A 23,238-nucleotide genomic window follows, 5' to 3' on the forward strand; every position below is an offset into this window, starting at 1 on the left:
AGTAATATTGCAGTTCTGTAGTAATTTGGAGTCAGATGCAATTTTAGCCGACGGATAAAATATCTCTGGAGTGAGGCTAGTACGTAACAGCTACCAGCTCTCACTGTCTGATAGCACTAACCACAGTTGCTACTCCCACTACTTTCAGAATGAAGGGAATGAGGTTTTCAGCAACAGTTACAAAGGTACCCTCAAAATTTTTCCCCTTTTTTACATGGGTCTCCATAATCAGACATATACTGAGACACTGCCAGAGTTCTGGGCATAATCTGGCAGTGTTACATCAAAGCACTGGGATGATTCAAAGGGATATTTTTTTTTCCTTACCCATTTCCTACTCAGAAGGTGAAAGACTTTTTCAAAGAGATGACAGCCAGACACATTTTTGTTTACCAATACAGCTTTTGATAAACTAGACAAATTTCTAAAAATGCTAAGAGACAAAATGTGTAACATTTACCTAAAGCAGGATAGTAACACTGTCTCCCTCTACCCTTCTGATGAGCCAACGCCAGTTCCATGCCAGAGCAGGCAAGAACGCAGTGTCCCAACTCACACAGTCCTAGGAAAGATTATTGCTAAACCCAATCTGAAAGCAATTACTTGGTCTGACCTACATGCGTGCACAGAGACACAGCCAGTCGATACAACTAACACAGTTCTCCACTAGCTATAGTTCACCAGGTAGTAACTTCTCATGGCTTTAGTGAGGATGCAGGGCAAAGACTAACTTCCTAATCCCATCTAGAATACTAAACTTTGCTTAAAAAGAAGTATTTATGAAAGCAGCCAAATTCACAGAACTGTACGGTGAAGCTTTTATTTAACTACAGACCAAGGAAAGAACAAGCAGCAATTCTCCAGACCTCAAATTAGATCTCACATCTCTTCTTCCTACTGAAGGTAGCTGAGTTTCAGTGCTCATTCATTCAGAGACTGCCAACAAGGATAGCTGTTGAGAATTTGTGATACTGCAGGCTCCTTGTAAGAATTACAGAGACCAACAAGACGTTTGAGATAAGCTCTTAAAGAACTGCAACTGTCAATGTGCACTGGAGTGAAATGGATGACCTCAGAAATTTAATGTGTCACTGCAACTTTTCAAAGATTTTCAAGATGATTCCCTATCTACACGAAACTTTTCAGATATAATTACATCCTTTCCACCAGTATTACGTTTAGGACAAAAAGAGGGTGAATTTATCTGAAGAAAATAACTCAAGCTGTTGTCCTGTCTTTACTGAGACGCTGGTATGTATATTACCATGTTCGGTACGATGGTAGGTAACACCATTAACCATCTGAGCTACCACACCCAGGTACAGCCCAGCAAACTGAGAGCAGAGACAGCTGTCAAAATGAATTGATTTTTACCTTTGCATCCCAAAAATATTTTGCCATGGCATTCTTTTCCTATAGTGTTTAATATTAACTCTTTCACATAGATACTGACAACCTATCTTATCCCAAACTACGGCAAAGACAGTAAATACTCCTTCAAGAGTGAAGCAGAAACAGAAACAAACTTATTCCACTTGAATGCAGTTTACAATGTTAATGTTTTAACTCAGTCTGCAGAGTTGATTTAACAGGAAAACTCATGATTTTTAATAATCACGTTTGTTACAGACAGCAGAAAAAATGTTTAGATAAACATGCCAAATAGGAGTTTCAGTCATAGCCTCACTCTAATTTCACCTGCGTGTTTATCATCTAAATACCAGAAAGGAAAATATTAATAGCAATAGAACAGAGAGTATTTTAACACCATAAGCAAAATTATAAAACCAGTTGTCACGCTGCATTCAACAAAGCTGCAGTGTTAGAATAATAGCCACGTAAGTTGCCAGAGACCAACAAATACATTTCAGGAGAACTGAGGGCAGCTAACACCTTAGGTGATCATATCTCAACAGGGTGCGACTGAGGCACAGATGTGCAAAGTTGTGAACTTTTCTTTTTATGCTCATGTCAGCTGTAGAATTTGTTCCACTCTCAGCTGTTCTGCTTTTCTGTCTGCCTGCTGTGACTACTTGTCTTCCACCATGAACAATCACTAAATACATAAAGTAGGCTAAATAAAAAGGGAAAATAATGGAATTTATATTCTTTTAATATACATTACTATTAAAAATGTAAATAATTTTGCACTTCCTCTACTATATATATGAGAAATGAAGGTTTTGCTAGGAAATCAGATTTATGCTAAGTAACAATTTTTTAACCCCAAAGTGACTAAAGTCAACTTTTATTATCCTATAAGTAATACTGAAATTTGAGTAAGAAGACAGGAACATGAATTTGTTGTCTGAACAACTGGGACTGTGCTATGCCTTCACTACCAAATCACTACCCACAACAAAATAAATTGTACAGCTGCTTGTTCATTGCAGCTTGCATTCAGTCAGGAAAAACACAGCTTTTGCAATGAGTAAATTGGATTCAACACAATGAAATCAAGCTTGAAGTAATCATGTATTTTGAAAAAACCTGCATTAAGATCAGTCTACAGTTGGATTATCATATAACATAGTCTGACTACTAAAGATAAACTACTAAAGATACAGCTTAATGTTTATGCTCTACCCTGAGCAATTTAAACAAGATAATATTGATCCTAAAAAGACTCCGCTTTCGTCTCAATGAGCTGTGCATTAGCAGACACAATTACAGCATCAGGACTAGCAAATGTGTATTATTCAAGTCAAATTTGGACAGATACTGTTAAGATAAAAGCCCTGCTGGATAACAGAAATAAGCCAGAGCAAGGACATCAGTCAGGCCCATTGTTAAAACTGGATGAACCTGAACTGATGTTTTTCTTCAGAGGAATACAAACTAAGAAGCAAAACACAAAAATCAGTGTTTCACTTGTCTTTCCTTCAGTTGTCCTCTGTTTTTCATCTACCACAGATCTTCATGAAATACTGTTTCTGTAGGTGTTTCTAAAGACATGGGAAGTCTACACATCACTGAATACTTCAGTTAAGAACAGCAGAAAAGTAAAGATTTAAAAACACAATCAGTGCTCCAATTCGCCTTTTTGAGCTGTTCCAATAAAGGAATGGTAGATCAACTGTTTTGTCTTCCATTAAGGTATGATAAAAAAAAGATACTTAGGTCAATAGTGGTTACCTCATGGTCACTTGTGGTTATAGCCCCACAATATGGGCTATACCTTTATAGGATTTTTCCTTCTTCTTACCAGCTCTCTTGTTTCTACAAGCCAAATTTTTCTACTCCATGTGCATGTGACCTGTATTTTATGAGTTTACCCATCATGAACAGCATAATTTTTCCCCAGTCATCATTCCCTGGAAAGGATTTTTTAACACCCCTCCACCCTAAATAATCACCATTTTCCCTCCATACATCAGAATAACAACTACTGCAAGAGCTTGGGATCTTGGCATTTAACTACTTGCCATCCCTAACCTCAAAAAAACCCACTCCAGATACCTCTGGGACATCTCTGTCAGCAGCCAAAATGCAAGACTGTTAAAACTACAGTGCACTGCTCAGTCTATTTTCACAGGTACAAAAGAGTGGAAGTCTTGCAATCTTTTAGAATACTTTGCATATTACACCTCCACTAATGTAATTTCCTTATTATTAATTTCACTCCTATAATCAAACTGTCCTTGGTACATATCATAGCTGGATGGAGTGATGCTATTTTAGGAAATCCAGTCCCTTTCATTCATGCAATGAATGTTTCACAGCCCCACTTCAGCACAGTTTGGCCCTATCCCATGAGCTCACTACTTAAAATGGGTTAAACTACTGAAGTACTTCAAAGACTGTATTTAAATGGACAAAAATAATTTCAGTTCCATACTAAGGACTCTTCTTAGTTGGAGTCTAGCCAAGATCTCGGCATTTATTTTGTTAAAACCTTTCTCCAAAAAACAGTATCTCTATTTCTGATGTTTGATGACCTCCTTCTTCCTTAAAAAACTGGGGCACTAAGGAAACCAGAACTCGATGGTGTATGTATCTGTGGTTCAACTTCCTTCTACACTTGTAGGAACAGATCATCACAGCATCTCTGTTAGAACTATTCTGTTAACATTTCTTCCCTCCTGCCCATGATTTGGTTTTCCTAGAAGGAAGAGGTGTGGGAGACCAGTGGCTAACAATGGTTTTAGATACCTCTCTAAACATCACGTCTTCAGATCCTCTTTAGAACACTCTTTAGAAGACTTAAGTGCACTTGAAACACAAAGGGCTCTCTGAAGTCTGCGTAACCAAATCACTGAAAATCAATTACTACTTTTTGGGGGAGAGAAGGGGGTTGGGTTATTTTGAAGGACAAACTGCCTTTGTGTCCCTGCTCTTGTGACTCCACTGCATACAGTGCTTAGGATGTGCACATATATAAGCACATGTATTCTCACTGGGATTTCTCCTTTCTCCACTAAATACCTTATCTGCTTATTCAGCGCTCTCTTTAAAAAAACAGGACAAACTAATGTATAATTATTTAGAACCTTCTTTTGCACAAGTAAAGCTCCTGCAGAACAAACAAAGCTGACTTATGAACAGACACAAGCCTACTGTTCCAAAATAATCTGCTTTTGTTCTGAAACAAATACTTAAATGTGCAAGAGAAAAGACACACAGAAACGTGACACAGTCAGAGACAGAAACTTTTCCTGTACATAACGAAGGAAGATAGATACCTAAGCCTAATGAAGGGAAAGCTCTGGCCAGGTTACATCCAGCCACAATTGCTTGCAGAGGACAAAACATAAGGCAACTGCAGTACTGAGATTTGACATTTCTTCCTTCCACTAATTTCGTAAAAGTTACCCTGAATTCCTGTTCAGCATTCAATCGCTGTTTAGCACCACACACAGCATCTGTAAGGAGGGAGGGAGAAAAACAGCTTCTGCAGAGGGCAGTTAGGGTTCAGACCTCAAAACAAGGTGCCAAACACTGCTGAATAAACAGTATACTGACAGTGGTTGGGACATTAAGTTAGAGAAGGTTGTCACAGGACCCACTCAGATCACCAGCTGCACCCTCCAGGCAGAACACTGACAACTGATGTTCTATTACTATACGGGCAGAATATATAATTAAGTATTGGAAGAGTTCTGCTGGGCTACTGAGCGTGTACAGGGACTGAAGTGTCTCATGCCACCCCTTTCTGTTCCACTTCTTGTGTTTATTCTGGCATTACAGTCTTCCTTCTTTTTCCATTAGCATATACCTTCTTAGATTTCACTCTGCAGACGCTCTCCTCTGAATTACAGCCAAGGACACTTTCATGCCGTTACTTTCAGCTAGTATTTTTAACTGTTACTTCCCTTTGTATTAATCTTCTGTTCTCTTTGGGGCTCATGGCTCTTTCCAGTTTATTACACAGGTATTTCATTATTTTAATGGGTTTTCTTAAGTTTCTCTGGAGTGCTGTTGAGTATTTTTTTTCCTCACCAGAAGTTTTACTTAAATTTGTATTTTGAGCATCCCAGAGTTCTCCCTTCAATTTAGCACACTGCTGTATCACTATGGATCTGCCAATGATCCTTCAAATTATTTTCAGTTTCAACCATTAGTATAGAATTCTTTTTGAGACCAATACGATGAGATACTGAGTATCCTGAAAAGTAATGGCGAATTTACATCACTCAGTATTACATGTCAGTTCAAGTGAAAAGCAATTAACTTTGGTCCAAGTAAAACAATTTGCACAAGTATTTTCAGTTGCTGAAATAAGGAGATCAGATGTGAAAATGCTTTAGGCATCTCAGAGCCAGAACTTTTCCAAATTTTCCAGTAAGTAGCTGACTTTTTTGTTTTATTTCCCAGGCCCATAGATTGATTTACTGAGAAACTGCCATTATCACAATTTTGAAGGCAGTACTAGATACACCATAAAAATGAGCTAAGCACACTCCTCAATCAATGAAAAGTTAATTAAGATTTTTATCACGGAGAGCCAAATATGGGAAAAGACCGGAAAGCCTCATGACAATAAGAATGGTTAGTTACGTACACACACAGTGCTAGTTGCTGTCTAATTAAGAAAGAAGAAAAGTTCTGTAAGTGATTTAGTAGATAATTTTTTGCTGCTGATCAGAAGTTAACTGTTTGGTAGGTTTATGAATTCACAGAAGGCTGTGTCTTTATGACCTGGATGAAGAAAGGTGTTTCAGGGAAAAAAAAAACACCACAAAAAAACACCCACAAACCCAAACACAACCCCCCAAAAATATGTGAATGCTGTGGAAAAACAGAGAGAATAAGATTGGTATCATGGCCTGATAAAATTTCACAAGTGAGACATGCATTATAGCACCTCAGTTACACATTAAATGCAAAATTCTATCTTATACTTCAAAAGTGAGCTCTTACCACAGTTTTTGGGTGCCAAAGACTACATTTGAGATGAAATGTTGTCTCTAAACTGTCCCTATTCAGTTATCTTTCACTTTTGTAAATAAAAAAGCCCAGATATACATGGCCACAAATCCTAAATGTTCACCTTTAAACTACTAATACATGTTCTTTGATTAAGAAAGAACAGGAAAGGTGAACATTTAGGATTAAAAAAACCCTGTGTTTTCACAATGGCACTCACAAACAGAAAAACACGTTTATTTTTCCTCTGGCCAACAATACACTTCCACCAAATCCACGACTTTCATCGCTTTGTGGATTCGAAATGTGAAGAATAAACACTTGCAGGCAAGCACGCAACACAGCCTGTCCCTTACCCTCAGATCAATGACTCTGTTGTCCAGTCTTGTATCTTGGTTTACAGTAGCTCTTCCATCCTAAACAGTTGTGCAAAATACATACATAATGAATACATACACCTCCAAAAAGCCCCCAGAACCACAACAAAACAAAATCAATGGAGAAAAAACATCCTTTGGCTAAAAGCGAAGGGCTACTTCTAATTTCAGTAGAATTTCTAGACTATTCTAGAAAGAAAATACAGAAAATTGGCAGCACAGCAAAGCTTAAGGTGTTACTTCTCCCAGAGGTCACAGCAGATCCCAACTACGAGGATCCAGAAGACAAACACACAAGACTGCAAACCCTCTGGTTTTGACCTTCCACTGCAGTTCCGCAGACATCAAAGCTACACACAGCTTTGTAACACTGTTCTGAATAACATAAAGGAAGTAAAATGCAAGCCTAACAACCCCCCAAAATCACTGCATTAATGAAGTTTCCTGGCTTTTGTGGTTTTCTTCAATTACAAAGACAATAAGAAGTATTTGAGGATGCGAAGTTTTCACCTCCTCTCCTTCCACTTCTGGCCGAACAGCATCATCCAGCTGTAAAGGCAGTCGGGGTTCGGCTAAGCTGATCACATAGATCTGAAATTGAGAGAAGAACAGAAATAGCATGAGACTCGGTCTCAAAAGGAGGTGTGATTTACAAAAGGGTATTTCTGGCACAGACTTGAAACAGTGTTTGCATAGGCTGTTAGCTGTAAGACTGTGATTTTAGTCAAATACTTGAGATACACGGGTGTGTTCTCATGACAATACTGGAAGTGCTTAGCTCTTATTTTCCTTTTGAAAGACTAAAAATACCTTTCTTTCTTCTGGGAAGCACTGAGTTGAGCAACTACACACTGCCCGAGAGACAAGCCTATTGGAATGAAAGCCAGGTCTAAAACTACTATATCTCACAGAGTTTTAGGTTCTGATTCCAGCAAGATCATCCTGTTCTTCTCGTTATTAACGTATTATTTTACTTGTTCAGATTATAGCTGAACAAGCCATTTCAGACTGAAAATGTACAAGATACCTAAAATACAAGCAGAGAATGACACCTTGCCTTGCCTTACAGTCTAGTCACAGGTGCAGTGAGTTTGATGTTCTTTCAGAAAAATCAAGCATATGATAATCTGCACATGTATTCAAACATATTTCCTCAAAAGCCTGCAGATTTTCCCCAATGCTGTTAAATTTTACATTACTGCTGTAAATGTAATAGCCATTGTACTCTACTCTTGAAGTGATCATGTTTCAGCTGTACTGTAGGCATACAGTTTGGTTGAAAACCTTTAGAAGGGAAGGATATTACATAAAGGTTTAAATACGCTTTCTAATTAAACAAATTACGAAGTTGCACTTCCTCCAGCCCTACAGCACAAGCTACAGGAATTCCGCATTTCAAAGGCTTCCACACTATTAAGCCAGTGCTCTACTTTTGCTGAGAGTTATATATTCACTCCATTCTACTAAGGGGAAGATTTTAACTTTCTGATAAAGAATAAACTTCTGACTTGCGCTTAAAGAGAAGCAGACTTTTTATTACAATGTCTGCTGCAGTTAAAAGTCAAAAAGTAGCATTACAAGCATTCCTAGCCAAATTATTCTAGTGAGATACTTTATTTTACTTGGTACGGTAATTCAAATTGCAGATAAAAAAGGGAAATTCTAAAAATCAAATCTCTTAAAGCCAGAAATGTTTCACATTTATGTATGATACACTGAAATTTGTAGTTTAACACAGCTTATTTCTCTGGTATGGACTGCTTACTGACAAAGTTTATATATGTGGATAGACAGCCTAGACAGATAATCTCTCAAACAATTAACCACTGCTCCATTTGTTCAAAAATTTACCCTTTGAACGTGCAGCTCAACATCTTGCTGAGTACAACCTCCAATTTTCTGATGTGCTTTCCTCACAACGCCTTCTACATCCACAATGCTCTCTTTGTTGATGCTGTCAAGAAAGATAGGACAGGAGGCTTACTAAATTTCATTGCACGCTGCAACAGACTCAGTACGGAGCACTAGGATGTGCATGTACTGTATGGACTGCTGGAACAAGTTAACGATTTAGGTAAAGTTACTTATTATACATATAACAACCGAGTAATGAAGGACTTTGCTAAAATATTCCCAGCCACAATAAATTCCAACTGGGATGGAAGAATTTGAGAGGGGAAGAATTCTGATTAAGCTTAGTGCTTGCTCATTTTTTGTGTGTGTATAGATAAACTGACAAGTTGCATAGTTCTTTTTCTAGGCCACATACACTCTTGTATGTGTCAACTGATACCATTATCTGAAAGATGTGTCTTCACCAGCAGAACAACAAACTGAAAGCAAGTCCTAGATCTGGAGGGGAAAATCAAAACCGATTGTTTAAACTACATGACTTGTTACTGAAAGATGCAAGATGCTTGTAAGTCATTTCTCTGCAACAGGGGACATCTTAATTGCCCTCCACTCACAGTCACTATTAGTACATTAAAACACCATGTAACATCTTGAAAGTCTTCCAAAAACATGACAGAGTATGTGTGCTATAAGCAAACAGTAACTGAAGACTCAAGAGGCATAGGTGAGAAAATAATTTGTATGAGCGATTTTTATTTAGGGATTTAAGGTACTGGACTTTAAACCAGTAATTTTCTACAAATAATCTTATCCCCACTGGAAATATATTTCACTCCGTCTCTTTACTAGCCTGCAAACAAAAGGCCATATATCAGAAAATGTTTCTTTCCCTTTTATGAAAAATAATTGTTACAATTAGCTTTACCTTTCACTTCTCAGACCCTTTTGAGAAGAATGGAAAGTACTTTATGTATATCACTTGACCACATAAGGCCTTAGAAAGCAGGAAAGTAGCAGGCCCAGAATTTACTTGCAAATAATAAGAGGTGGGCAAGGATGTCATTGAACAAGCTGGCCACTACTGGTCTTGGTAAAGCAAAGAGCAATTAACAATCTTCATGCTTACAAGATTAGCTTTTTCTAAGTAAGACTCCAAAATCCCAACTCACAAAACTCATACAGCTAAGTGGTGAGATAAACATTTATATGCACAGGAGGTGTTACTGAGGGGCAGTAACCCCCAGCTACAAGAGGTAACGACTGAGTACAAGCAGGTTCAAGCTACTGCTGAAGGTAACTATAGTCCCAATCATTTGCATCTGCATCAGTTTATCTAGCACCACCTGGATAAACTCAACCTTGGTCAGGCTAAGAGCTGTGAACAAAATCTAGGTAATCTAGCCCTACAGTCTTTTTGTGCAGCTACAGTAAAGCCACATGAGCAACTTACTGGGATTGAGAAGCTTCTCTAGAAATATCTATGTTTGCAATTAGTCAATTCTCTCAACAGTCTTAAAGGAGGACTTACCCAGCTAAACAGTTAAGTTTATCTTTTTAGTTGATGAGGGAAACTTAGCTTTCTCCTCTGATAAAGCCCAAGTGGTGTGAGGCAGAAGCACCCGACATACACATCACCAAGTGCTGCCAATTATGGCTGCTTCGGCTGCTTGCTTGCCCTTGCCTCTCTACTATTCCTGAAGCATCCACAGCAGCCCTAAGAGAAGCCAGATGGAGCTTTGGTCTAACCTGGGACAAACTTCTTAATGTTATAAAGCTGAGTTCAAATTTAAGTTATCCAACAGAATTTTTGAATAAAAACAATCAAAGTTTTGAAAAATCTGCTTATGTTAAAGGAACAGTGGAAAATTCAAGCATCAAAACGCTCTAACAGCATCACTATAGTAAAATACAACTAGATAAAGCCAAATTTGACCATTTTATCTGATTACACTATTTCTGTGTTAGTAACATTTTGAGGTGATAAAACTCATTGGCAGCTGCTCTAAAAGTTATACAGACCATGGTGCTTCATATGCCTGACTTGTGTAACCATTAGGTAATTCTACATACTGCATAAGATCTGTGAATAGTATGTTTTTCTGGTACATTTACACTTTAAAAGAGCTACAGTTGCTCAAATCAGTGTAATGAACAAATGACTAAACTTGTACAAAGCAGAGGTCCACAGCAGGCTTGAAATAAGAATTCATTCAGTTAAGGGTGAGCCTCCATCCATCTCCATTATTTAAGCACAAGCAACAAATTCAAGGAAGACAAGGAGAAATAACTCTAAGTGTGTAGAAGCAAGTACACTCTGACAAATGATTCTCTTTCAGACTGAGGCAGCAATACAAGGCTTTGGATGCAAGAGAACAAACATGATTATAAGAAACACAGAGACTATATCATGCTAAAGTAGCATTATGCATAACTATAAATTCCTTTTGCTTTTCAAAGAAGTGAATGCTTAAAGGAAGAAAAGTTTTACCCTTGTGCTAACTTTTTTTTCCCCTAACCATACAAAATGTTATCAAGTTGAAAAACACAGGAAGAAACTGACTTTTACATCACTGTAACTGTAATATTGCCTTGCAAACTTGCATAACAGAACTTCAAAACCCTGCACTTGTGATTAAATGTGCATTCTCTCTCTCTCACGAAACCCGAGTTGCAATTAGAAAGGTATGTTTATTGGTCTGGAACATACTTTAAACCTCTAATATCCCTCGGTCATTAAATTTGCCATAAATTTAAGATGTATTTCAACTCAGTTCTACCAATGCAGATCCCTGTATCCAAATACACATATAATTGCCTGGGCACACAAAAGCACTACCAAGCTTTCTACTGCACGTGACCACCTTTGCATTTACAAACATTCATCAACTACTCTAAACTCTCATTTGATAATTAGAAAATATGCTTTTGCTCATTCAGACTACACATCCAACCTGGTATGTAAGTAAAAGTTTATGTTCTGAGTTCTGTTTGAAGCATGCTCAGCAAGATCTAGTGCTGGAAACATCTGAAGTCCCTAACATAGTGCATCAAATGTAAACTACAGAAACCCAGAAGGTGCTGCTTTGATCCCAACAGGTAACTCGAAGAATGCTACTGAAATGGTAATTTCAGTTCAAGTTACAACAAGAAACAAAATGCTTCAATTAAACGCCGTTAACCAGAGCAAAGTGTTCTCTGCTGCAGCAGCACTAAGTCATCGAGGTGATTTTTTGATAAAATTCCCCTGGGTAACAAAGAAGCCCCAAACAAACCAGAAAAAGTGAACAAGTAGCAGAAAAGCATGCTCAAGCTATCACTGTTTCCATTAAAGACAACAACATTTCTATCTGTAATTACTATTACAAAGGACTTGAAACTAAATTAGGATGCATGATGCACTAAGACAGATGACATCTTTATACTGTTTAATCCTTAAAGAAGCTATTTTAGTAATAGAACCATAAAAGCCAGTACTAAAAGAATTCCTCTGTATAGCAAACTGCTTCTTTATATCTAATGTTCCTTCCAAAAAATCAAAACTATAATTACTAAAACGTCCACTAGATGCCTTATGTCCTCTTAATTATCTGTGTATCTATTAGCCAAGACTTTCTCTTTTAACCACAGGATTGCACTACTGCAGTCTGTAAGACAACATCTTTCATCAACAGCTTCATGTTGCAAGCTGAACCCCATGCGGGCCTCCCAAAGTGAATCACAATCAACATTTTCTTGATCAAATGTCTGAAGAATTGGAAGAAACTTGATTAATTATAGAGTTGAAAATGTTTTACCCAATGCAAGCATCTGTATTTGTTCCGACATTTTCTTGTTTTCACTTCAACAGTTTTCTGTAAGCAGACTGCACAAATTATTATATTAACACATAATTAAATCTGAAAATATTAAATAATTTTCATAAAACATAGTAACCAATGATCCTCTATCTGAATGTCAGTGAAAGCTGGAGGCAGTAGAGTCTACTCTGAAAAAACAAGTTCACTTTGTAAATGGTTGAAAGTACAAACATTATATACTCCAGTCAGTAACAGCAACTGTAATACTGTCTGCACAAATACAGTAAGTACCCACTAAGCCCTCTGAAAGGGGAGTTAACTGACACCCCACATGTGAAGGCCAGGTAAGCACCTGTTCTTGTTCTTTTAATTCTAAAAATATAATGATTTGCTTCCTATAACATTCTAACACCTGATGAACCCGGATATCTACGGGGGAAAAACGAGCCTATCTTCTTTTAAAGATTTTAAGTACAAAATCCATACACATTTTTAATTCTTTTCAGTGGAAGAAACACCCATTTCTTTTCCCTTCCGAATGTACCTAGCTTCAACATCTGCTCACTGCATCCTGTCACACCTCTGTATCTGCAAAGTTAAGGACCCTCCATGGGCAGAATATCTTGTACCATCAGACTGGGATTCACATTGCTTACTAGTTTCTCTTGGACAGAATAGTTTTCTTTAGTCTCAGAGGAAGGCAGATCTGCTTGACACCAAATAATTTCATCTTGCAGCTTCACTATCAACCTTTTCCAATTTGACATATATTCTGACACCAAGACAGAAGAGTAGACAAAATATTCCAGAAATGGTCTAATGACTGGCATATATTAATGGTGTTTTATTCCACTTTTTCAAAACTCAAGAGATCTCCTAGCATAGTCATCTGTCATGATCTCACATCTCTCGTCACTTACTTTCCTACATATTAATCCTGAACATACACAAAATCTGTGCTAATGATCACAAAGGTACAAATTCACATGGAAGAACATCAAAGTGACCATTCTAGATGAACCCTGGTTACTAAATACTCCTAGCCCCTGGTTTACCATTCCAATCTCTGTGTCACCAGCAAACCTATCAGCTGCAATTTGACATTTTCTTCCAGATCACTGATAAACAGATAAAGAAAATTTTTCTGCAATATCCAGCAGTATTCCTGGGTATCACCAATTTATCTAGCTGATGACGATATGTGTATTTTTCTAGACTGTGAAGTATTTTCATACGTATTTACCCATCTTTTATTTTTGCCCTTTTTTTTTTTTCCCCATTCTTAATCTCTTTTCTGGATTTTCATTCTCTAGCCTGCTATAAAGTGCCACCAAGTTACTTCCTGAGCGAGGGCACGCTGTTTGGGCAGCTAAATTAGAATGTGTTAACCACCTCTCCCAACTGCTATATCGTATCACGTGACTAGGACACCAGGGGCGAAAGGCTCAATGTTGGTATAAAAGAAAAAAGAGAAAGAAAACCAAAACCGACCGCACCCAATACTTCATGGAAAAAACCCCAGGCTGACAAATTACAAATTGTACCACTTGGCACCTCTGCTGGCTAAAAGAGCCAGTTAACTCCTTCTCTTCTACAGCACCCCTTGCAGGACTAGGCTTTCTGATGAAAGACCTAAGAACTCCACGGCTGCCAATCCAGTATCTCAGCTGGCTCTATGTTGTCGCCAATGTGTATTTTCAAAGTTGAGCGAGAAACTTGTTAAACTCACAGAAATTTCTTTCTACAACTGAGTTAAACCAGCACTAAGTAGCTTTCACTAAAAAGAACTCACATTCTTATGGTAATGAAGATAATCAGTATATGAATGTTGCTAGACCACAGAAGGTTATGAAAGTTCTTGGTTTCCATGTGCCAACATCTAAAAGAGGAACCGGTTTGTTTATTATTTATGAAAATTTGTACAAAAAATTCTCATGATTTATCAGTTCTCATTAAAAAGCCAAGATCCAGAACTTCACAAACCATTTTAAAGAAAGATTTGGACCTGGTATCAAAATATGAGAAAGTAGCACAGGAAAAATTTGTGTACTACCAGGGAAAAAGTTTAGTTTAAAAACTTAATTGAAATGTAAAGTATTTAAATTAAATGTTTTCTTCAATAAATGTGTATTTCCTCATTTCATGTGTAGGAAACAAGAGGAGACGATATAAAAAGACACTGAGAAAGCCAGAGAAACACTATAGTTATTTTTAGACATCTAAGACCGGCCTCATCTGCTGGTAACAATGGCACTGTCCCACAGCAGGTGAAAACTAGCAGGCAAGTGACTGGAGAGAAGGCACCTACTGCTGTTGTGCTTCAGGTGTTACCCACAGGATCACAAGTGCACTTAGATGTCAGGGAACAGCAGCCTCTGAAGGACAAGAGACAGCTGCAATGGCAATATCAGACAAAACTGTAGAAGACAAAGCATTGGAAAAAGTGAGAGCATGGCAGGATATTAATAAAATAGGTTTGTTGGTGGGAAGGGGTCATGAGAAGACAACTGTGCTAACGGTGTTAAAAAACCAACAGCAAACTCCCAAAAGAAAACCCAGAAGGCTGTAGCAGAGAAAGTTCTATCATTCAAAGAACACAAGGATAAACAGGTAGTCATCCAGAAGCACAGATGAGTAAAGCATGCATGCTATAAATTAGAGAAGTATCAGAATTTAGCTAGCAAATGCCATCACAAAAAGGAGCAGAATGAAATGTCAAAACACAGCACAAATGTTGTGAGCCTGGCTACTCAGAGGAAATCATGTCTGTCACATCAAGGAAAGTGGGGAGATGATGGGGAGTTGGAAAGAACCTAAGGACGAGGCTCCATCTGATTTAACACCTCACTGCTGCCAGAAGAGAAAGGAGCTTTGCCCTCTACTCTTTCCAGATACCCTTTTCCCCCCCTTGTTAGCTCTGGGCCTTCACAACCTAGTTTAAATCACTAATCTGACAGAAAGCTAACCGAGTGAAAAAAAGATTGGCAGATCAAAAAAAACTGTGATGAAGGCTTACAAGTGGCAGAGCCACCACAAGGAAGAACAGAGTAAGGACCAGCTTCCCCCTCATGAGCTCCTGACCACTCAGCTCTGCCACTCATGAAACAGAAGAAATTCAGTTGTGGAGGAAAGAACCACAAAGAAAACTGAGAGATGTGGGAAAGAACTGGAGAAGAGGAGAGTGAGCATTACAGCCGTAAGAGTTCCCTAGCGCAAGGTCGTCAGCAGAGTACAGGCAGACCGTTGGTGGGTTAGAGGGAGATGAATTGGGGAACAAGTAGATTATACACTTAATTCTTTTCAAGGATGCTAAGCGCTGGAGAGAACAAACTATTTCATGAAGAAACAGAACACTTCACTTTGGCTCACAAACACCTGTAAGCAGCATGCCTCACACTGGCACTGCCAACACTAGGCACCGCCAAAAACACACACTACTGGTTCTGTTTTCCCGTTGCCTTGAAACTCATCAGCAGGAGCATTATCCTGACCTTCTTAGCTTGGCTTCTGGAAGTCTATACTATAATGAATCCCTCCTCTCCATGACATATTGAAGGTTGAAGGCTTTAGCACTTTTGCAGCTAATTAGTGGGGGCTCCCTTCCCAGGCACGAGAGGAGTGCCAAGAACTGCACAGAAGCAACTCAAGTGCCACATGTTAAACATATTATTGCAGCGAATTGGTCCACATTTCTATTTGTGAACAAGTAGTTAGTTATACATGATTAAAAGCTCTACTATAAAAACACCTTTGTCATGCAAGCATATTTAGTACCGGACAAACTAAAGGCACAATCTTGAGGCAAGTAGCAGGGAAGGCAATTTTTTATCTTTAAGAACAAAACAAACTAAATAACTGAATTTAAATTGCTGCAACAAACACTTGTTTAATTGTCAAGTCTAACAATTACCCCCCAAAATATATTTTAAAAAGGAAGTTAAATCCCTCATTAAATATTCTACTGCCAAAAGTAAGGTGTAAATAAGATTAAGTCAGCACACAGAAGCTACTCTTAATTTCTTCAACTCAGTAAGCCACTTGCAATATGAAACTTCTTCATATCAGTTCTAGCTATAAAACATACTACTACACCACATCTCTTGTAGAGGAAAAACCCTGAACATGTGCAGACGCACACAAACACCACACACAAAATAAAGTGTCCCACTAAGCTCAGCTTGCCAGACTTTTTGTTAGCCAGCTTGAAAGTAAATGTAGGTTGTCTACAGCGAGAGAATGCTGCTTCAGCAGTTCAGAATGAATTTCAAGCCTGTTCTCTATTTTATCTTTTGTCAGTGTAATGCATTCAGCCCAATAGTGAGCTGACAATTTAAATAACTACATTTTAAAACAAATGAAGCATTGATGGTAATGTGTGAAAATGGTCCCAACCCCTGGGAGTCCTGGTTCCCACCATTGTTTACTCTGACAACAGGATATAATTGCTTACTTACTTGGCAGCAAACTTTACCATCTGCTTGCTTGCATGCTGTCCCACAGCCACAAGAGCCTGGATATTAAACTGCTGCTGACGCAGGACTAAGAAACACTGCTTCCCTGAATAGAAAGAAAAACAACGCAGGTGTATTAAGGACAAGTTACTCGAGGTCTTTGTGAATGGGAAAAAATGCTTTACTACTTCAATATTAAGCAGAGCTTTTAAGGATGTGTATGCGTCTCGCTCCCTCGCTGCCCAGAACCCCTCCCAAACAGTTACAACGAACTAGTCAGCTCTGTATGTACACACACCCCCCAAACATTGATATAAATAATTCTGCCTTACGTCTATAAACATGTGAATGGACATTTTCTTAAAAAAAAAGCCAATAAGCCTTCCAAGATAAATAATATCTACGCAAACCAAAAACTAGAAATTACAACTTTTTAAATATCTAATTTGTTCTTCAACTGCAAGAAGTAAATCCCACTTTTTCTTGTCACTTTGCTCATAATTACTTATTTTAAAAGCAGTTTTTTTCTCATCTTCTCAAATTAAAGCTGTAGAGTTCACTTTACAAAGCTGCTCCAAGACAAATAGGCTTGATTTTACACCACAGGGACTAAACCAACAATGTTCATCCTATAACACACCACACATGCAGAATGAAGGGGAACAAAAGGAGTATTGATTCTGGTGAATGACAAGAACCTAAACGACCCAAGTAAAAATTCCTGTAAAAGCAATTTATTCATGAACAGCTTAGGGAAAAAGAAGTTAATAGGAATTAATAATAATTTACAAGGAACATAATGCACTCTGTTGACTTTTAAAATGGGTATTTCCAAGTCAACAAAGCTCTTTCTAATCTGTTTAGCTGACAGTTACAATCATTTCATATTACTCCCCACAACTAATAATCATTTACTCCTTAACTTAGATTTAAGGAAATACTGTGATTTTAACTGCTTCTTCCTCAGAGAGAGAAATTAACAACAAACACTTCACTGTTTTTCACTTCACCAGTATCCAACAAAACGCACCAATAACATTTTAATTCCAAGTTCTGACTCATAGCATTATAACACTTCCATCAAAATGGTGAGAATAGGAAGAAGCCAGAAGCTTCGTTACAGACAGCTATTTCCCAGTTATTGCTGACTTAGGCTATAAAACATTAAAACCAACATATATCGAACTTGAACACTGATACTGAAAAGCCAGTTGCAGTTTTCCATTTGTAATTATGCAGATTACCATTCCTGACACATAGCTGCAGATAATGTAAACAGTATCAGAAGACAAATGCAGAACATTTGACACACGATCTGATGGAAATAAAAGCAAACATATGAAACTTGTACAAAATATTATTAAAAATTAACATTAGGATTATTAGAAATAACTAACCTTGTCCTATGATGTGATTTCAGAACTGCAATAAAATTAATTCTGTATTTTCAGAAAACAGAGTACAACTGTTTCTGCATTCCAAAGGCTGCAATATCTAAGTAAAGATGCTAACGTGGTACGGATGTACATATTTCTTGCAGGCAAACATTAAGCCACAGATTTAAATTAGGAAGGTCTCGGCTTCAGAAATTAAATAGAACCTCCTGTGTTCCAGAACAGAACTTTCTGTGTTCCAGATCCAGCAAGTCAACAAACTAAGTACATTTTTTCCATAGGACACAATACGCCAAGTTTTTTTGGATAAGATAGGTGTATTTCACACCTTTGACATCTCAGTATTTCTTACTTACAATGTGGTTTGATGCAGTATTTCCCACAAAATTGTAATTGTCACCAATAGCAAAATGTGACTGGTTTCAGCAGTGATGTATTAGGTGTTTCAAACAAAAAATACACAGCTGAGGACAGCTGCAATGTCACTCAAGTAGTAAATAATTATGGAGAAAATAGTGAAATAAGTGGAGGGACCTCTTATCATACTAACCAGAAGCAAAAGTTTCGCAGTGGTACTTAATCCCAAACACTGGAAGTCTGATCAGTGTCTGCATTATAAGAGGACTCAAGTCTTTTTGTCATGAGTAACAGTTTTCATGAGGAAAGAGGATGTTTTGTACAATATAACCGTTTCTAATCACACAGAAGATAAATGATCAAACAAACCTCACTGATAGGAACAGTTAAACTATCAGTTACAAAGATTGTAGGAGGAAACAGGACTTTTCCCAAAGGAGCTGAAGACATGCAAAACAAAGTATCAAAGACAAGCCATAATCGCATTTAATTCATGATTAGATGCCTTTCTAGATCAAAAGACAGAAAAAAGGAAGCATCAGAGTGAGAAAAAGTTTGGGATTATGGGATGTTCTCCATGCATTTCAAAATATTTACATGGTATTGAAGTGAAAAGTATAAGACCAACATCACTCACATTCAACAGTAAACTACTCTTAAGTTTCTGTGAAACAAACCAATACCGTGTCCCTCGAGAATGCCTCAAAAGATGAAACTTTTCAAAAGGAATTTGGTTAAAAAGGTCTGACTCAGTCTAATGCAAGGAACTCTTAGTCACTGAACAAATAAGAGAAGACACCACACCGAGAAGCCACACATAAAACCAAAGAGGAATCCACTTCCTTTGTTGGATATAAGTACCAAATGACAAGAGACCTTATGAGAGAAAAGGATGTAAGGAAGGCATTTGTATAAAGAGTAAAAAATATTTGGTCATATAAATTAATCCACTGATAGTTATAGACATCAGCCAGCAGAGAGAAAATTTTATAGTGCTTATTATAAAATTTGGTCCAGTATTTAAATCACTCTTGGTGGTACTTCAGGCATACTACTTTGATGTTTTATAACCTTTGTATTCATAAACTAAAACCAAGTTCAGGTCTAACATACTGCACAAGTCCTAGTTGCTTGGCAGAACCATGACTGAGTTCCCAACTGCTTTTCAATGATAAACACGATCAGTAGCTTAGGCTGGCTTTAAAATAAGGCCAGAAATAACATTTTTTCAATCTGCAATAAAAACCACAGGGCCCCAAGCACTTTAATTTTAGTACAAACCACAGAAATTCCCAACACACCATTCTTTACACATCCTTCAGTTAATTTCCATCAGACTTCCTGAGTGGCTTGCTGTATGAGACAGCTGGATTCTGCAGTTCACTTTTTTCTTTTGGTTTATCGGTCAGAACTAGACAGGGTTAAATAAAGGATATCTAGGAGCCAATTTCGAGCTTCTGAGAAAAACTAAAGTTGTATCTGTGTACGATTTTACTGTTTCCTGCAAGACTTGCCATTCCTTAATGGTAGGGATAGCGCCGTGATGTGTGGGAAAGGCTAATATTACTTTTTTACTCTTAAACATTTGCTTTTCTTGTAAGATTCTTTCCCCCAAAGCATAAGTAAACAAGCATATGGCATTCCCTAGCAGCATTCCTTGAATGTCAGAATTGTTCTGTGTTGTCAGACCAAGAGGGAACAAGAAACACAATCAATAAACTGAGAACACTTCATGCCCATAATCAACTCCTTTGGCTTTCATTCTTCAGGCTGTGTTAAAGAGTTCTGAAAATAAGCACTATTACTTCATGAAAAAATAGTCTTTCCTGAGGTCAAAGATGAAGGATGACAAACAGCTGCTTCTAAGTTAGTACTGCCATGTTACATGTATGTTACTCTGATTGAAGTAAATGCACATAGCATGCAAGACACAGTCCTACTGTCTCTGTATTGCATTTATATAAGCAACCACTGAAGTTCACGTTGTTTTAACGGTCTGTATAGACACCTGTCTTCAAATCACTAAGTTCTGTCTGAACTCTTCCTACAACCGCAAATGAAAAAGCCACAAGGATACTCTTATTTGTATACTGACAGTAACATGTGAATTAGACAGTGTCTCCTGAACATCTTCAAGTTGTGATGAACAAGGCTTTCACAGCTTTTGGGGTTGACAATTTCTACACATAGAAGAGAGAGACTTCCATGTAAGACCACACTACAGACCTACTGAGGAAACCAGAGAGGACTCCTTACATTTCAAGTTCATAATACAAATGAAAATATGCATTATATGTACATATTTACATGCAGTTCCTTATTTAACTGACTGCAGTACAAACATACATTAAGCTGGACATTTTTTAAGAAAATGAAGGCTCAAAAAGAAAAATTAATCTGGTATCTGTGACATCATTCTGTACTGTATTCTTGCCCCTAATATGCATTATTCCCAATTCTAAAACTACTGTTAAATTTCATTTGTGAAGATAATTTCTTTATGCTCTTTTCTCTCAGCTCTTGGGAAGACAAGGTATTTAGATCCCACTACAGAGCTGCCAAACATAACTGAAAGCAGTACAACAGTTGTCAGCACCTGATGTCAACTGAAAAGGCCAAAGCCTATTTAAGTTTGCATATGGCGAACGGATCTCCAGAGAGAACATCTGATTCCAGGGAAGAAATATGGTTGTCAGACAGCCAAGTATGACAGCCCACACTACTCAGACCCTATGAAAGGGCTTCCCCTTTGTCTTGTTGAAGAAAGATGATGTTCCTTATTTTAAGTTCAAATTGATATAATCAGATACTGCTAACAAAGTAAAAATTCTGAAATTTTAACACAGATTTTTGTTTCCTGCCGAAGGAAATGCATAGTGAAAATATTCATACACGGCAGAATAAATATGGCCTGACAACCAATACATTTGTAATAAAAGTACATTTTACAGTAGAGGCTTGTGACTGTTTTATCTCACAAATGTTAGCACCCAAAGGAGAATTATTCTATCTTTAACTTCCTATTATTTATATATTTATACGTATATATTATTTTTCCTATTATTTAATGTCCACACATTATTTAGTAATATGATAAAGCCAACGTTCACTTTTACTGCAGTGTAATAGTAATACCCAATTACCACTCACCTGAAACAAAGTTTCTTTCTCCCTTCTTGGGCAAGAGAGGTGGGAAAAAGAAAATAACCAGTAAAGTGAACACGGAGTAAACACCAAGTAAGCAGAAGGCAAAGTTTTCTCGTATGCAAGACATACTAACAGGTCACGATGCCAACATAAATGTTCAGGTTATACTAACAGTATGAGGAAATAAAATAAAAACCCAGGCGGCATCTCACCTTTAGCTCTGCTTGTATGAATTCTGCCACGAACCCAAACCACTTCATCAGCCTTCTCCACTGTCAAGTCTCTTATTCGAATCAAAACTCTATCTGAATTATTAAAAAAAAAAAGCATATTTTAAACATTTGTATTTTTTTGAAGCAAAACATTTTTCACTTGAAACTCCACGTTTTCTATCACTGCTAAAATTTATAATAAATCCAAACCACTATTTTTTTGTATCTACAGGATAATAGATGTACTGAAAACACACGAGATCCCATTTCCTTTCTCAGTGAATTGTACTTGATCAAGCAGTTTTTAACTGCACTGAAACAAAAGCAAGACTTAGTGTAGTTCATGGATGGCAGAACCCAGCATGACTACACTATTTTTGATAGGACTTGACTGTGCTGCACTGTACTACTTGCACTTACTAGTCTGAATTTCTGCTAGCTAAGGGTTGTCTGTACTGCTCCACTGTGCGACGTGAAAGCTGCTATGTTGAACAAGAGTATTCTCTATACCTACACCAGGTAGGGTGAATATCACCATAAAATAATTACTATTTAAAATGAGGAAGAGAAACAACACCATAAGTAGATGTGCATTAGAAATTAAAAGATTTATTTTTGTAAAAACAGTAGCATTTTGGAGCAACCTAGTAGGAAAAAATTATTTGGCAAACTAATCAAGAACTGCTTTCATTGTAGGAGCCAGGATTCATCACAAAGAACTCTTCATATACTAGGTACCCAAGAGAGCTAAATAGCAATAGGAATGCATGGTTTGGAAAGGACAGATTTCGGATAGTAAAAGGGAAAAAAATATCAAGGAAAATATTTTTAAATAAATCAGGACTTCAAAATTTGTATATAACCATTACAAACTGTCAATGTGCTGGCTGCATGCCACTATTCCTTGAAGTGTACTCATTTAATTCTATCTGCCCATAGATTTTTGGCCAAATGTTATTTTGACATGGTCTCAAACACCTATTTCTTGTACTATCTACAAATCAGTTAGAGGATATACATAGCAGTGAATAGAACCTCAACAGTTCTCTAACAGCTCCAATTACTCATTTACAGTTTGTATGTGGTTAAAAACACTGCTTATTAGACAAAAAATAAATATTCGAGGGAAATACTGATCCTTATGGGTCTCTTCCAACTCAAGATAATCTATGATATGTAACACAAGCAAATTCACTCGCTCTGCCTTTCATCACAGACCTCTCCCTTGTTTCAAAATAACACTAAATTTACTAAGATTCTAGACTTTGCCCACCCAAACTTTT

At 37.4% G+C, this 23,238-nt stretch overlaps 1 protein-coding gene across 1 annotated transcript in view; it reads right to left on the bottom strand.

Annotated features, from left to right (window-relative positions):
* Positions 1–23,238, bottom strand: part of DARS (aspartyl-tRNA synthetase) — a 39,612-nt gene that overhangs the window by 11,512 nt on the left and 4,862 nt on the right. Inside the window, exons 2-6 of the mRNA XM_010159646.1 lie at positions 21,956–22,048; positions 16,849–16,951; positions 8,595–8,697; positions 7,254–7,334; positions 6,723–6,782 (exon numbers count right to left, since the gene is read on the bottom strand). Coding sequence (XP_010157948.1) covers positions 6,723–6,782; positions 7,254–7,334; positions 8,595–8,697; positions 16,849–16,951; positions 21,956–22,048 — 440 coding nt within the window. The remainder of the gene's footprint in view (positions 1–6,722; positions 6,783–7,253; positions 7,335–8,594; positions 8,698–16,848; positions 16,952–21,955; positions 22,049–23,238) is intronic.

The sequence above is a fragment of the Eurypyga helias genome, unplaced genomic scaffold (assembly GCF_000690775.1).
Source record: "Eurypyga helias isolate BGI_N326 unplaced genomic scaffold, ASM69077v1 scaffold9609, whole genome shotgun sequence".
Lineage (NCBI taxonomy): Eukaryota > Metazoa > Chordata > Aves > Eurypygiformes > Eurypygidae > Eurypyga > Eurypyga helias.